Below are 13655 nucleotides of genomic sequence, written 5' to 3' on the forward strand. Positions count from 1 at the left end.
GTAGCTAATGTGGTTTGGATCCCACGTCCATTTGTATAGGGATGGGCAAGACCATTTTTTTTTATAAAAACCGGAAACCGATTTCTACATTTTCTCCAAAACGGCCCGGTTTCTCACCGAAACCAGTTTCGGATTTCTTCAAAACCGGTTCGGTTTTCACAGAAACTGGTTTCGGTGAAAACTTCTGGAAACCCCATAAAACTATTTCTGTGGAAACGGAATTCCTTTCCGGAGAACAACGAAACACTATTCTGGTCAGAAATAGAACAAATTTTGAAAAAAAAAAAAAAAAACGGAACCGGTTTTGAAGAAAACCGAAACTGGATCCGGTGAAAAACCGATAACCGGTTTCGGTGAAAAACGAACCGGGTTTTGAAGAAAACCGAAACCGTTTTTTAATTTTCAAAAACCGGTCCCGGTTTTCCTAAAAACTGGTTTTTGTGCCCACCACTACATCTGTAAGCCCACGCCTGATATAGCCTCGGTGCTGAACAGGACTAAAACTCCATATCAATAATATAAATAACAACCACGGTCTCCACGTTTTCCTGATATTGGCTTTCTGTACGCTTTATTATTATTTTATTATTTGGAGATGTGCTAAGAAAATGTGTAGTTCAGTAGTTTGATTTGATTTGATCTGATTTTCAGTTTCGCGTTCCTTTCAGCAGCGAGGTTATATCGGACGTGGAACTATATTTTAACGTGGGAATGGAATCACATGAGCTCCTACTGGGAATCAAACCCTGGTCTTCCATGTCAAAGGCGTGTACACTAACCGCTTAGCCACAAGGGAGCTCTGTTCAACACATTTGAGATATTGAATGTATGAAGGGAGTGATTTCAGAAATAATACACATAATGACCGACGAGATTATGCGTAACATATACCAAGAGTCTGAGCACACTTTATTCTGTATGTAAGGAACAGTGCATATTGTGAAGCATAAGAATAAAGGAACATATTAGATATTTCTAAACCACACATATATGTCCTGCATATACCATTCTTTGTGTAATACAGTAGATTTTTGAATCGTGGGAAAATCTATTTGTTCTGCACGTCATACTGAGTGAAAAACCGCCTTGCAATATTATTGTGACCGAGGGTAGTTTATCAGACAGCAAGTGAGAAACTGGTACGATTCATAAAGTTGAATAGATATGTTGGCTTCACATTTCATCTTGTTCCGTAAGTTAGCAAATAAAGAATGATAAAATGCGACAGAAGTACATAAATAACGCGATGAAACAATAGTGCTAGTTCCTCAATGGAAAGCATGTAGTCTTCTGGAATCGAACTACGAATCTTATATCTTGAACTAAAGAATTACTTTATGATGATGCCATACACATAATTGAAACATTCATATACAAGTAAATGAAGCATAAAATATATAAATCGTAAAGAATTATTACAGTAATTTTTGTATACCTATACCAGAGTTACGAAAAACACAGAGTATAATTTTTGATACATTTACCGGGAACTGTTTCGACGGTATACCTTCATAGAGTAGAAATGCATGTCCTACCTGATCAAAATTATATTTATCCAGTGTTCTCCGTTTCAAAAATAGCAACTGACCTTCATTATTATTAATATCACTATTTACCGTTCTGTAAGCGATAAAGTAACGGGGTAAGTACGTAAGGTGCAACATATCTATAAACAACCTGCCTGATCACCGAGAGTTTAGAAACTTAAAAACAGCACTTTTTTTTTTTCTGTCAGAGTTAGAATTAAACATCTATTATGTAAAGTGCATTCCAATATTCGTATTTAATTTCATTCTTAGCAGCTCAATAACCAAGAACTTCAGCTACATTCGTTTTGCTTGTCCGTCATTGTCTACAGCATCTCTAAATGGCCTGAACAAATATGAAAAGAGAAATCGACAAAGCATATTTTGATCCGGAAACAGCACTCTTGATTTTATTCGGCCTCTCACTGGAGCCACAAAGAATTCATTTTGAAAACTTCTACTGTCTCTCGAGAACGAGATGAGATTTCGAACAATTGAATCAAGATTAAGAATAAGAATCTTCCAAGTTTTGTTTCCCTATCTGTTACTGGTCATATTCGAGAGCTTCGACTCTTACTTCGAGAAAAAAAAAAAAAGAAAAAAATTGAACTTATAATCGAAATTAGCACCCTCGATTTTCAAGGTCATGACCTATCCATCAATATCCGCACTCTTGATTTTATTCGGCCTCTCACTGGAGCCACAAAGAATTCATTTTGAAAACCTACTGTCTCTCGAGAACGAGATGAGATTTCGAACAATTGAATCAAGATTAAGAATAAGAATCTTCCAAGTTTTGTTTCCCTATCTGTTACTGGTCATATTCGAGAGCTTCGACTCTTACTTCGAGAGAAAAAAAAAAAAGAAAAAAATTGAACTTATAATCGAAATTAGCACCCTCGATTTTCAAGGTCATGACCTATCCATCAATGGCGTCGCCAGGGTCCTGGAATTTATGTAGGGAATGTTTCAACTAAAGACTGTGACAGGTGACCGATGGCGAAAAAGGAATACATTTAGTTTTCGAGATCGGATGTTTGGATGTCACCGAAAGTCATCCTTTACTGGTGAGTCACAATCAGTAGAGCTGGCACCTGTTCCGAATTTTAAGAAAAGTTTCAGCGTTCCTACGAGGGACGTATTATGAGGTGCGAGGCCAAATTATACAAGAACTCCCTCGTGGCTATACGGTTAATGTATGAATTTTTGGCGCGGGAGAGAAGAGTTCCAATTCTCGATGCGAGCTCACGTCGTTTGGATCCCATATTAGCTGCCACGTCTCATATAGCCTCTGTGCTAACTGGACCGCTAAATTCTAATCTATCAACCAACCTCTGAACCAAATTACATAAAAGCATTTAGAAAATATGCGAGTGACATATGCAAATCTCGGCCCACGGTAAGTACCTATGACTATCGAGATATTGATTTGTTTCTAACGCTAAAACGTTCCTTATTCGCAACAAAGAAATCACCGTTATTGATGGTTATTCTTTGGCAGATTCAATGGTTCATACTTTTTGTTCAAGTAACTGCCAACAAATTGATACTATAAGTTTTCTGTTTCGTGTGTTTTTGGTTTAAACATTTGTTCCTGTGTTCATTCTTTAGGCCTATGTATTTATTTGCGCGATTTTTAATAAATTGTTCCATGAACAAATTTGGATATAAGGAACTAACGATATGCACACATTAAAAAAAAGTGTGTCCCGCTTAGGCTTACCAAAAGGTGGCAACCCTAGCTATGGGAGCTGTAAAATCTCATGCTACTTCTAAAACAAGCATAATAATAAATAAAGATCTCGATTACCACAATTATAAAAAGGTTCCACGAAGCGAAATATCGTCCCCCAAAGGATTTTTTTTTTTTTTTTTTTTTTTACTGTAAGATACATGACAGGACAAAACAACCACTTCTTACAACGCGCAAATGTCATAATAACATCTTAGAAGCTTTTATTACCCTACCCTACAACTGATTCACTATCCTTCTTAAAAATTCTTATTTGTATATTGGTCACACTTCTCTTGTAATAATAATAATAATAATAATAATAATAATAATAATAATAATAATAATAATAATAAATAATAATAATAATAATAATAATAATAATAATAATAATAATAATAATAATAATAATAGAAACATCATGTATAAAACATCAAATTTATAAGTACAGAAGATGTATTGACTCTAGAGAACGCGTTACTTTCTCCGGCTAGCCATCTTCAAATAAAAATGAAATTACATTTTTTATAGTACATACATAGGAAATATAGTCGGAGTGTGTATATAAGATTATGACTTCCTTAAAAATGCGAAAACAAAAACTGAAGACGGAGAGTGCTCAACATTGGAATTAATAAAAGAACGACAAAATTCAATATTCGAGAAACAAACAAATGGGTCTGCTAGACCCCACTGGAGATATATATATATATATATATATATATATATGTACATAAATCGAGTTTACCATTCACAACATTCAATAAAAATAGTCAGGTTTGCACTCTGGTGGTGTATATCAGACCCCAAGTAACTCATATTGTAAAAAGTCAGAACACAACACTTTTGTGTGTGTGTGCCTATCAATACAGTGATAGTTCACGTCAAACTATGAGAGTAAACAACAAACAAACGCCATTTATTGATTACCATTAAATTTAGGGAGGAACAAATGACAACTGAAGCCTACGAGACTCCACCAGAGTAATTAAGTTCCCACTTTTTAAGCTTTCAACGAAAATTACAAATAGACGTCCCATATATCAACGATTGGTTTCTCATGAAAATAAATCCCATAATTCAATCCTCTTTTAAGATAGTTCTAGTTTTGGCGCACCACATTTTGGAAGATTTACAGGTAAAATTCAATACTTTGCATGAAAAGACATGTTTATAAGGAACAAATTTCTGCAGACGGCAGAATTAATACAAAGTAATACACCTCTATTTTGGAGTTACATACGTTGGGTTACTAGTGTAGAATCATTGCAACTGAGTGCAAATGAAAGAAGACTCGATTATTATCATCATTATTATTGTTATTTTTTAATATACCGGCGGTATACTTCTGCACAGCGTACAGAATCTGTATTTTATGTTCACAATTGGAACGTGACAAGTATGAAACTATGAAAAGTGCTATTGAAACTCGTATCATTCCCAAAAAAATACTTGTTTGTATTACTCTCACTTACGAGAATACTCAACACCGCTGACGCGCCTTCTCCCTTCGGACGCATCCCCGCACGAGCCCAGCAAATTCGCCCTGCCCTGACTCGTCAGATAACATTCGTGCCTTTCAGTGGTCACCGAGCGCAGGTTGGTTTGTGTTTTTTGCACCTTTTTTTATGCCACACATCCGGAAGTAAATCGTAAAAGGATTGTAAATTGCCAACAATTACTTCTAATGGCTCCCTTGAATTTTATCTGTGAGATATTTTCATGTCGCCCAGAGGAACCTTTTAGGGTAAAATAAGAAGGAAATTAGTAGTAAAAGATTTATAATTTTTCAACAATTCTTTCTAGCGCTGCGATAAAAGTAAACCACTACGTAATTGGAGCTTTAGTTGGCTACAAGAAGGTGTTATTTTTTTAACTACTGTGTATGTTGCAAAATAAACTGCTAACTAGCAATGTCGATTGTTGGTGGTATTTCCATAACAGTCTCCTTTATGCACATACTACTCGTAAGAATTAAACAAAAATGTATTATTAAGTCGAAACAACAACCGACTGTCAATAATTTTGAGGAACACAGATAGAAAGAAAATTTTCTGTAGTCAGAAAATAACACACCAAGGCACCTGTTAATACGCACAAGCAGGCATTACACATCGCAAGATTAGCTTTGGAACCCTTCCCCTACATATATTTATTTGCATTCAAATATTATTACAACACTGTAACGCGAATATACTAGCAGAACACACGGTATATGCGGAACGATTTCGAAGTTAGGCGCTAGTAACAAAAATGTCTACTTCTAAAACGCGTGCCATTAGATAAATTAAGCAGGTTTCAAGTAAGTCATAGAAATCAGAATAAAAGAAGAATAAACAAAAATCAGACGAGCTCTCCTGCAAAATACTTAGGAATAAGTTCTAGTGATAGCAAGGACATGTTGAGATTTGTTCAAGAAAAACTGGCCACTTTATCTTTAAGAGTCCCGTAGTGCGTTTGCACACGACAACGATAATATCGGTGGTCCCACCGATAATGTCGGCGGTGAAATCGACTTCAATGTATTCAAATCGTAGCTTGCACACGCCACCGATATTATCGGCCGTTCCTCCGACACGCAGATGCTGTCGGCCAAGCCCCCGATACTGTCGGCGGTACCGCCGACACCGATTTTGTCGGGGGCAATGTTTTCTTATGATTGGATGCACACGCCACCGATAATGTCGGCCGGCCAGCGGGTTAGATGAAGAGAGTGACAAAGCGCTGTGTATTTTTGTTTTTCTCTTTTTTTTTGGAATTTTGTTGTTTTTCCATTTTTTCTATTACAATAAAAATTGTATAATATTATTATTATCTTGTCCTATAAACAACTTTGGAACAGCTTATTATTTTTTTACAGTCTCTGTTTTGGAGTAGCTAATTCCCTTTATTAAATAAATATAAAATGTGGGAAGTCTGAAGAGTACTGATTTCCCTCTAAATAGTTATCAAATAGAATATAGGAAATTTACATAACCAATTTCCGTTGATTATTTTCTACTCCCTTTTTTTTCTTTCTCTCTCTCTCTCTTTGATTGTATCTTTTTAAATCTACTAATGCATTTAAGTTTTATTATATTCTGGAAATTAATTCAAGCGTAATTTTCAAAGTTTGATACTCAGTGAACATAAGCATATGGAAAAATCCTGATTATTATTACTTTCTTTTATTTACATCAGAATTGTGTGCACACAATTTTCCCGGTCTCACTCGATAAGCATTGATTGAATAGAATATTTATTGACAAGTAGAATTATTATTATTATTATTATTTTGAAACGAACCTAGGATAATCAAACGTTCTTTTCAAAGCTCCCGAAGACAAGTGACTCATTTGGCATTCTCTTGATTGTGATCTCAAAAACAGGGATGTGACTCCACGCTTCACTTGTCGCACATCTTTTCTCTAACTTCCAACGCTACCCCCATTTTTTAAAAGAATTTGTGGAATGGCAAATGGAAACAAAGACCAGAGCTATGTATGCAAGTTTCCTTTCTCCCCTTTGTACCGGGATCGACCACCTGATAGAGTTCTCCAGTTTAGCTATAGTGAGTGGGTGAAAAGGTTGTGTGTTCTTACCTTTCTAGTTTTGCTTACAATTTTAGAGATGGCAAAAAATTTTCCGTATGATATTTTAACCCTTATCGAACTTGTGGAATGCAGACCTTGCATATGGGATAAGACAACAGACTCTTTTAAGGACAAAATTGAAAAGCAAAAAGCATGGCGAGAAGTGTATGCAAGCCTTGCCGAGCATTTTGAATTCATAGACAAAAAGAAACGAGAAATGACAGGTATGTATGGACCAAGTAAAACAAAATAACTAATTCAAATCTTATCGTTTAATCTACTATAACATTAGTGTTAATTGCATGGAAAACAAAATAATGTACATACAGGTACATACGATATGTAACAGTGTTTCAACAGAAATTAACCTAATATAGTTTGCAATGTCTCACAGCAATAATTCTCATCGAAACGAAAATATTATGTTTACGAAATCTACGTATTTAAACGGCACTGTGAAATCTAAACATGTTTAGGCATATTTTTTTATAAGTTTTTGTACCGTCCTTCACACCTCTTCAGAACAGTTTTTGTAGTCCTTGTTTTAAAAAATAATTTTCCCGATTATTAGAACTTTTGGTTTCATATATGGAGAAAATTTTTAGAAACACAGTGCAGAATATATTGTGTGTCGATTACTTCGCTCGGTCCCACTCGACAAGCAATGGTAGATAATAGAAAGGGGAAAGGGCGGAAGATTGCATAAATAATACATTATTTATTGTAAAAAGCTAACTCAATGCAGGTGAAGAAATCAAAATAGCTGTGAGGCACTACTTGCTTGGGATGTGAAATGGATTATGTGTGGATTGTAAGCAGTACAAAATTAATAATTTCCAGATATTATAATAATAATATATTCCGGTTGTGCTCCTAGTTTATATCTGTATGTTGTAAAATTTAATATGCGTTCAAAAGTTGTATGTGAAAATACATTTCATTTAAATAGTTGTTTGAATAAAAAGCTAAAATTATTCGAATAATTATATTAAGATAATTATTCAAATATTCTAATATGTGAAAATTACTTGAGTTATGTTTCACGTCTTGTCCAATACTAGTCTCAGCGCCGACATTATCGGCCACGTGTGCAAACTATCGCCGACACCGATATTGTCGGGGCTTCCACCGATATTGTCGGCGACGTGTGCAAAGTACGCCGACACCGACACCGATATTATCGGGGCTTCCACCGATATTATCGTTGCCGTGTGCAAACGTCCGTACTCTTATCTAAAGATAGCATTGTACAAAACAAAAGATGAACTTATCACTCTTTCGTTTTCAAGTTTTTATTACAATCCTGTATATATTTAACACTCCACATTTGAATATAGATACAGAACTATTACAGGAAGGTTAGTGTATCGTTTAAACAAGTCAACAAGACTAGACAAATTATCAATGTAATTGACAAATCAAACTTCTTACTGAACAGAAAAACAATTCTAAAACAAGTATGCACACTTGGGGGGGAAAATAATCGCCACTAGGACTGTTTAAGGTTTATTGACACTACATCCTTTGGGTTTACCTGGGATCTAACTGACTTGAATATTACAAGAGCAGAACAGAAAATAACCAGAGACCTATTTCGCGCACCTATTTCGAATTTCAAAATATGCATACCCAGTACGGAAGTTTACATCATATTTTTTTTTTCTAAACGATGAGAAAATAGCTTTGACATGAGAAGTTTGCCTTTTGCATCGATGGGGTATTTGAAGAAAGTGAGAAACATTGTACTTTTTCTGTCTAATGCGCATATTATTGTACGGTATGATGTAAACTTCAGTTTTGGTTAACTTTTTTTCGATTTTCTTTAAAATTTATTTAAAGGACTATATACATAATACATAAGGTGTTTCCTGAATTCATAACAGAATTTACCAGCGCGAATAGTAGAAAAAACATGCTACAAAGTCTCTTATCTCCTCCATGCCTTGTCGATACCCTCAACTACCTTAGTTCTAAATCTAGGGATGTACCGATATATCGGTATCGGCAAATGGACACCGATATTTACCGATACATTTTCCAAACTATTTTCAATTTCTTTGACATTAACAGTGACACCTATATTTCATCTTTTCTTTTAGACCTAAAGTTGTTCTAAATTATTATCAAGTGCTCAATCGATTTCTTGACGCATGTGTACGCCTTTGATTTGCACTACTCGTACTCAACTGGTATTTTTAGTCCCTGCCAAAATAATGGGGAAGAAAAGCCAAAGGTCCTCAGTGAGGATAGCAGAACCAAGAAATGATTACCCTCTATCGTGGTGAAATCATCATGCAAATAGTTTTCCTTTACTTGTACAACTTCTGGAGAAATATTTCAGTACTTCTCCATCATCCATTGAAAGTGAATGTCTCTTTAGTATTAGTGGACTTATATACGATAATTTAAGAAGTAGAATAAAACCTGAAACAGCTGAAATATTTGTTTCTTCATTGTAATTTGCATTTACTGAATTTAAACTACTAGAAAAGAGAATTTGTGTAACAAGTGATGTCGCAAACTACTAAATTGTGTTCAAATATTTCGATACTACTACAAATGAATAGAACTTTTGAAATAGACTTTTAGGATACTTGTTCTAGGCTAATGCTTAGAGCGAAGGGAAATAGAATGTTAATTTAGATATTCCTCAAATGGAAGAGAAACGTAAACAGTATATTTGAAGTTACTGGCCTAGATAATCATCATCTAACGAAGAACTGAAAATTTATTTGTAAGATCTATAATCAGTCACATCCTCTACAGTAATTCATGGCTTAAACAAATCACTTGAATTTTACATATTTGTGAACATTTTATAAGCTAGGCCAAAATTGAATTCGCGAATAGAATGTTTTGGTCTTCAGCTACATTAATAACAATAATCATTCCTAATCCAAATTAATACACAAATGTACTACTGCCTACGTTTGAAGATATCAGTTTAGTGACTTTCATTATCAGATTGTTCTTCTGATCTTCCTTTAACTTCTAAAAAAAATCCTACTGTTTTATGTCAAAATTTTTCTCCCTAGGACAACTCGAAAATATCTTACTGCATCTCCTGTTATACAGTATTGCCATAAAAGACCACGGAAAATACCGAGGTTCACTTCAGTAATACCATACCCAAGGACTCATAGCTCTTAGAAATGCAGTGGCGTGCCCATTGGAGTGAAGTTCCGTTCAAAAATATATTGTGGAAAACTAAACATTAATCATATTGAGATGTGTATACAAAAACTGTAATTTTCCTGAAACGATATGACCATGGGTACTTGAGCCCTTTCTTAGAAAAATTCGGGTTCACTAGAGCAGACGGTTCTAGCAAATAAAAAAAAAAAATAAAAAGATGAAGAAATGAGAGTGTAAATATAGGTAATTACTATCAGTGCACAACAGTGCACATTGAAATGAATTTTGAGTGATAGTAAAAGTATGATATACGTAAGTTTGCTATTTGTATGTGTATACCCCACCTCGCTGGCGTACCTGCTCCGTAAGGACGCATCCTCTCGCTACCACCCGGACCTCCCTACTGCGCTCCTGCCCTGACTCGGTTAGATAGCATTCGTGTCTTTTAGTGGTCACCTAACACATATTGGTACGTGTTTTATGCACTGGAGTTTTTATGCTATACGTCCACACTGTATTTACTAAGGCCTTCTGAGGTCAATCTGCAAGTGATAATGGGGCTCCTCATTTAGTGCATGCTCTGCTAAAAGAAATACAAACCCTTAACCTAACCTGAAAATGTAAGAAATGTGTCAAAATTTGGCAGAACCGTCTGATTGAGTAAGGCCGAAAATTCTGCTTATGATATAGCCTACTCTCTGAATGAACCTACGAAGTGAAAACAGCTATTGTATAGGACTATTCTGGTACCAGAGATCAATGCTACTCTACATTATTAAAGGGTCAAAGCATTACAGTTTTCTCCATCTATTTCGCTGTTTGGAGCATAATCACTTAACTCCGAACTTCAAACTGTCGGAATCTCCATAAACATAATTAGAAGTTTTAACCCATTCGTTCTGGAAATAGCACTTAACCGGTTGCATTTATGTAAGTAACCAGCTACGCAGAAAAAGTACACTACAAAAGCCTACAGTATAATCTTGTAATCTACCTCTTTTTGAGGCGACCGTTCACTTCTTCTGCGTGGGGTCCCTGGTTCGATCCTAACTCGCGTCAAGTGGACTTTGTGGTGGATAAACACCATGTGCGTGGGTCTTCTCGGGGTTCTCCTGTTTCCCCCACTCTCTTCATTCCACCATTTCATTCATTTCTCATCACAGTCTCCTTTAGCCAACCCGACATAAACGTGGGACGTAGAACTAAAAGATTTCATTTTTCTTCTGTTTGAGGCGAGATAATGTGGTAGAGACCGATCCACACTGGGATTCATCTTACAAGATAGTAATCGTACCCAATAACTGTACCATATTCAAGCCGTCGCAGAGCTCACTTGAATGGTAGGTCCCATTGTTTATAATCACGGTGTTACAAAGTTACCTTCAGAAAAACGAAAACTAAGAATTCAATGAAAAGCTGCGGAAATAGAAGTGTAGAAATACTTCATGCAAATCACATTATAATTAATTTACGCATTACGGAAGGCAATATAGATTATGAAAAATTAATAGTTTATACAGATTACTTGCACACATTGTTTGTTATTAAGTAGTTCAAGTGCGATATTACTTTAAAATTCGCCGAAATTTTTTCCATCAATCCTGCAATTCATAAACAAACTTGTATAAAAATAGGAATGCACTGGTTTCATAAAATAATTCCGATCAGGAGATAAAAGAGAACGCACGAAGTGCATATCAGCAGTATAAAAGGCACATACTTCCGAGTATAAGCATTAATATTAGCAACCAAAGCAGTTTTATTGACATTATTTGCCAATGTCAACACTAATCAATCTGTATCGTATACGACTCTTCCCGGAAAACCTCCTTTAGATTTCCATCTTCACGTTAAGTATTGTGCTTTTATTTTTCCACGTCGTTAAACAGTACTCTAATTAATAAAATAAGTATTTCTTGAGAAAAAAAATACCTCGATCCTCTGTTTACCATTTACTGAAGGGATTTTTTGACGTGTGTTTACGCTTCCTGTTGGACCAGCTGATTTGTTTACAATGATAACTATAATTCTAGTCGATTGGGCAGATAATGAATTTTAACGTAAGTGTAATAAAACAAGGAAAGTTTTGGTAATAGTATACAACAGTGCCTCATGATCTGTGCGCGTGGATACTTCCTACTGTTGCACTACGTATAAAAATGATTTTATTACATTTAAAAGTAATAAGAAGCATCCACGTGCACGTGACATGCGATATGTGTTTCAAATCCCCCACATATACTCATACACTACGTACAAGGGCACATTATTATTCTTCGCATACCATAAAACACAACGAAACGCAACGCAAACCGACGTACATTTTATTTTATATTACTCAGTAATTAAATGAAAGTCGCATTTTTACCTCATTTTCAAGTTCCTATATCCTCAATGAATAATCCTTAAAAGACTGCACTTCGTGAGTCCTCGCTAAATGATGAGGCACTCTCGTATACTATATCCAAAGTTTTTCACATATTCGTAAATGCGGCTTGAGAACGTCCCAGTCAAATGCCAAGGTCGGTTAGCTTTTTATAACAGTCATCACATTGCTTATTGACTGATACAGGGAACAAAATCGGTATGTCTTTCACACACTTACCTTCTGAAAGTTCTAAGTCCAATTCAGCTAACTTGTCTCTCACATCTGGTGGAAGTTTTGATATGTCTATATTAAATTCCGCCATGCTCAGGCCATTCAATATCACTAATAAACACAACTATTAACATCACATTACCCACTCAGCACTACAACACTTCCAGCCATCTTGGATTTACCACACCTTTTTCAACTGAACGGAAGATGTCACCACATGACAGCGTCAGAACCTGATAGTACAACCGAACGATACAGCAGAAGTTGAATCATCGAACATAATTGCAAAACAACGAAATGCAATGCAGTATTACAACTTCCCCGTTCCCCAACATTTAACTAAAAACAAGAATTTGAGTTTCAAGTTCTTGCGCATAAAAAAGGAAGAAAGAAAAAAGGAAAGGAAACAAGAGGAAGAAAAATACACTTTTAAAGATTGAGTCTTCTTCAGTTATAAAATTACACAGTGCGCTAAATGCAAGTGAATAAATGTGTCACACTTTCTACCGTTAAGTATTTTATTACACATTATGGAATCGTTCATGCCATCCGTACTTTACAATTAACTCTCATTATACTTCCAGTTTACAAAAAAAAAAAAAAAAAAAAAAAGTAATTATGTATAGTCTACACAAGCGGTGTTGATTTCTGAATTTGGAGAAGAGAGAAGGGTAGAAAAAACAAGTAAAGGTATCTAAATTCTGTGGGGTCTCACCCAGGGCCAGACTTGAGCCGATTGGAACGATTGTTTCCAATTGGGCCCCGCACTAGAGTGTAATCTACTGTGGTTTTCAAATATACACAAGAACACATTGTAATATACATCGATGACCTGTTATCACCCTCACCCCCGCGTTTAATCGCCATCAATTAGCGTTTGATCACAATTTTTTAGAGGTTTCACAATTATTCCCAACTCTTGATTTAAAATCAATCAACAATTTGAATGTAAACCTCTATCGTTCCCCCTTCTGTTTAAAAATATGCTGTATCATAAATTTCATTTAGAAAGATAATTTTGACACATCATAGTGTATAATTTTGCCCACGGGACGAGAAATCTCTCGAAAAAATGAAATGAAATCTTTGAA

The 13655-nt window shown here is 35.4% G+C and overlaps 1 protein-coding gene across 2 annotated transcripts in view; it reads right to left on the reverse strand.

The window, feature by feature from the left end:
* Positions 1 to 13100, reverse strand: part of LOC145690502 (uncharacterized) — a 194293-nt gene extending 181193 nt beyond the window's left edge. Inside the window, exon 1 of one of the 2 annotated variants that reach the window (XM_081765447.1) lies at positions 12571 to 13100. In XM_081765447.1, coding sequence (XP_081621573.1) covers positions 12571 to 12655 — 85 coding nt within the window. In that variant the 5' untranslated portion in view covers positions 12656 to 13100. The remainder of the gene's footprint in view (positions 1 to 12570) is intronic. The other variant, XM_081765449.1, reaches the window with a different exon arrangement.
* Positions 13101 to 13655: the final 555 nt, after the last annotated feature.

The sequence above is a fragment of the Thermobia domestica genome, chromosome 7 (assembly GCF_964235325.1).
Source record: "Thermobia domestica chromosome 7, izTheDome1.hap1.1, whole genome shotgun sequence".
Lineage (NCBI taxonomy): Eukaryota > Metazoa > Arthropoda > Insecta > Zygentoma > Lepismatidae > Thermobia > Thermobia domestica.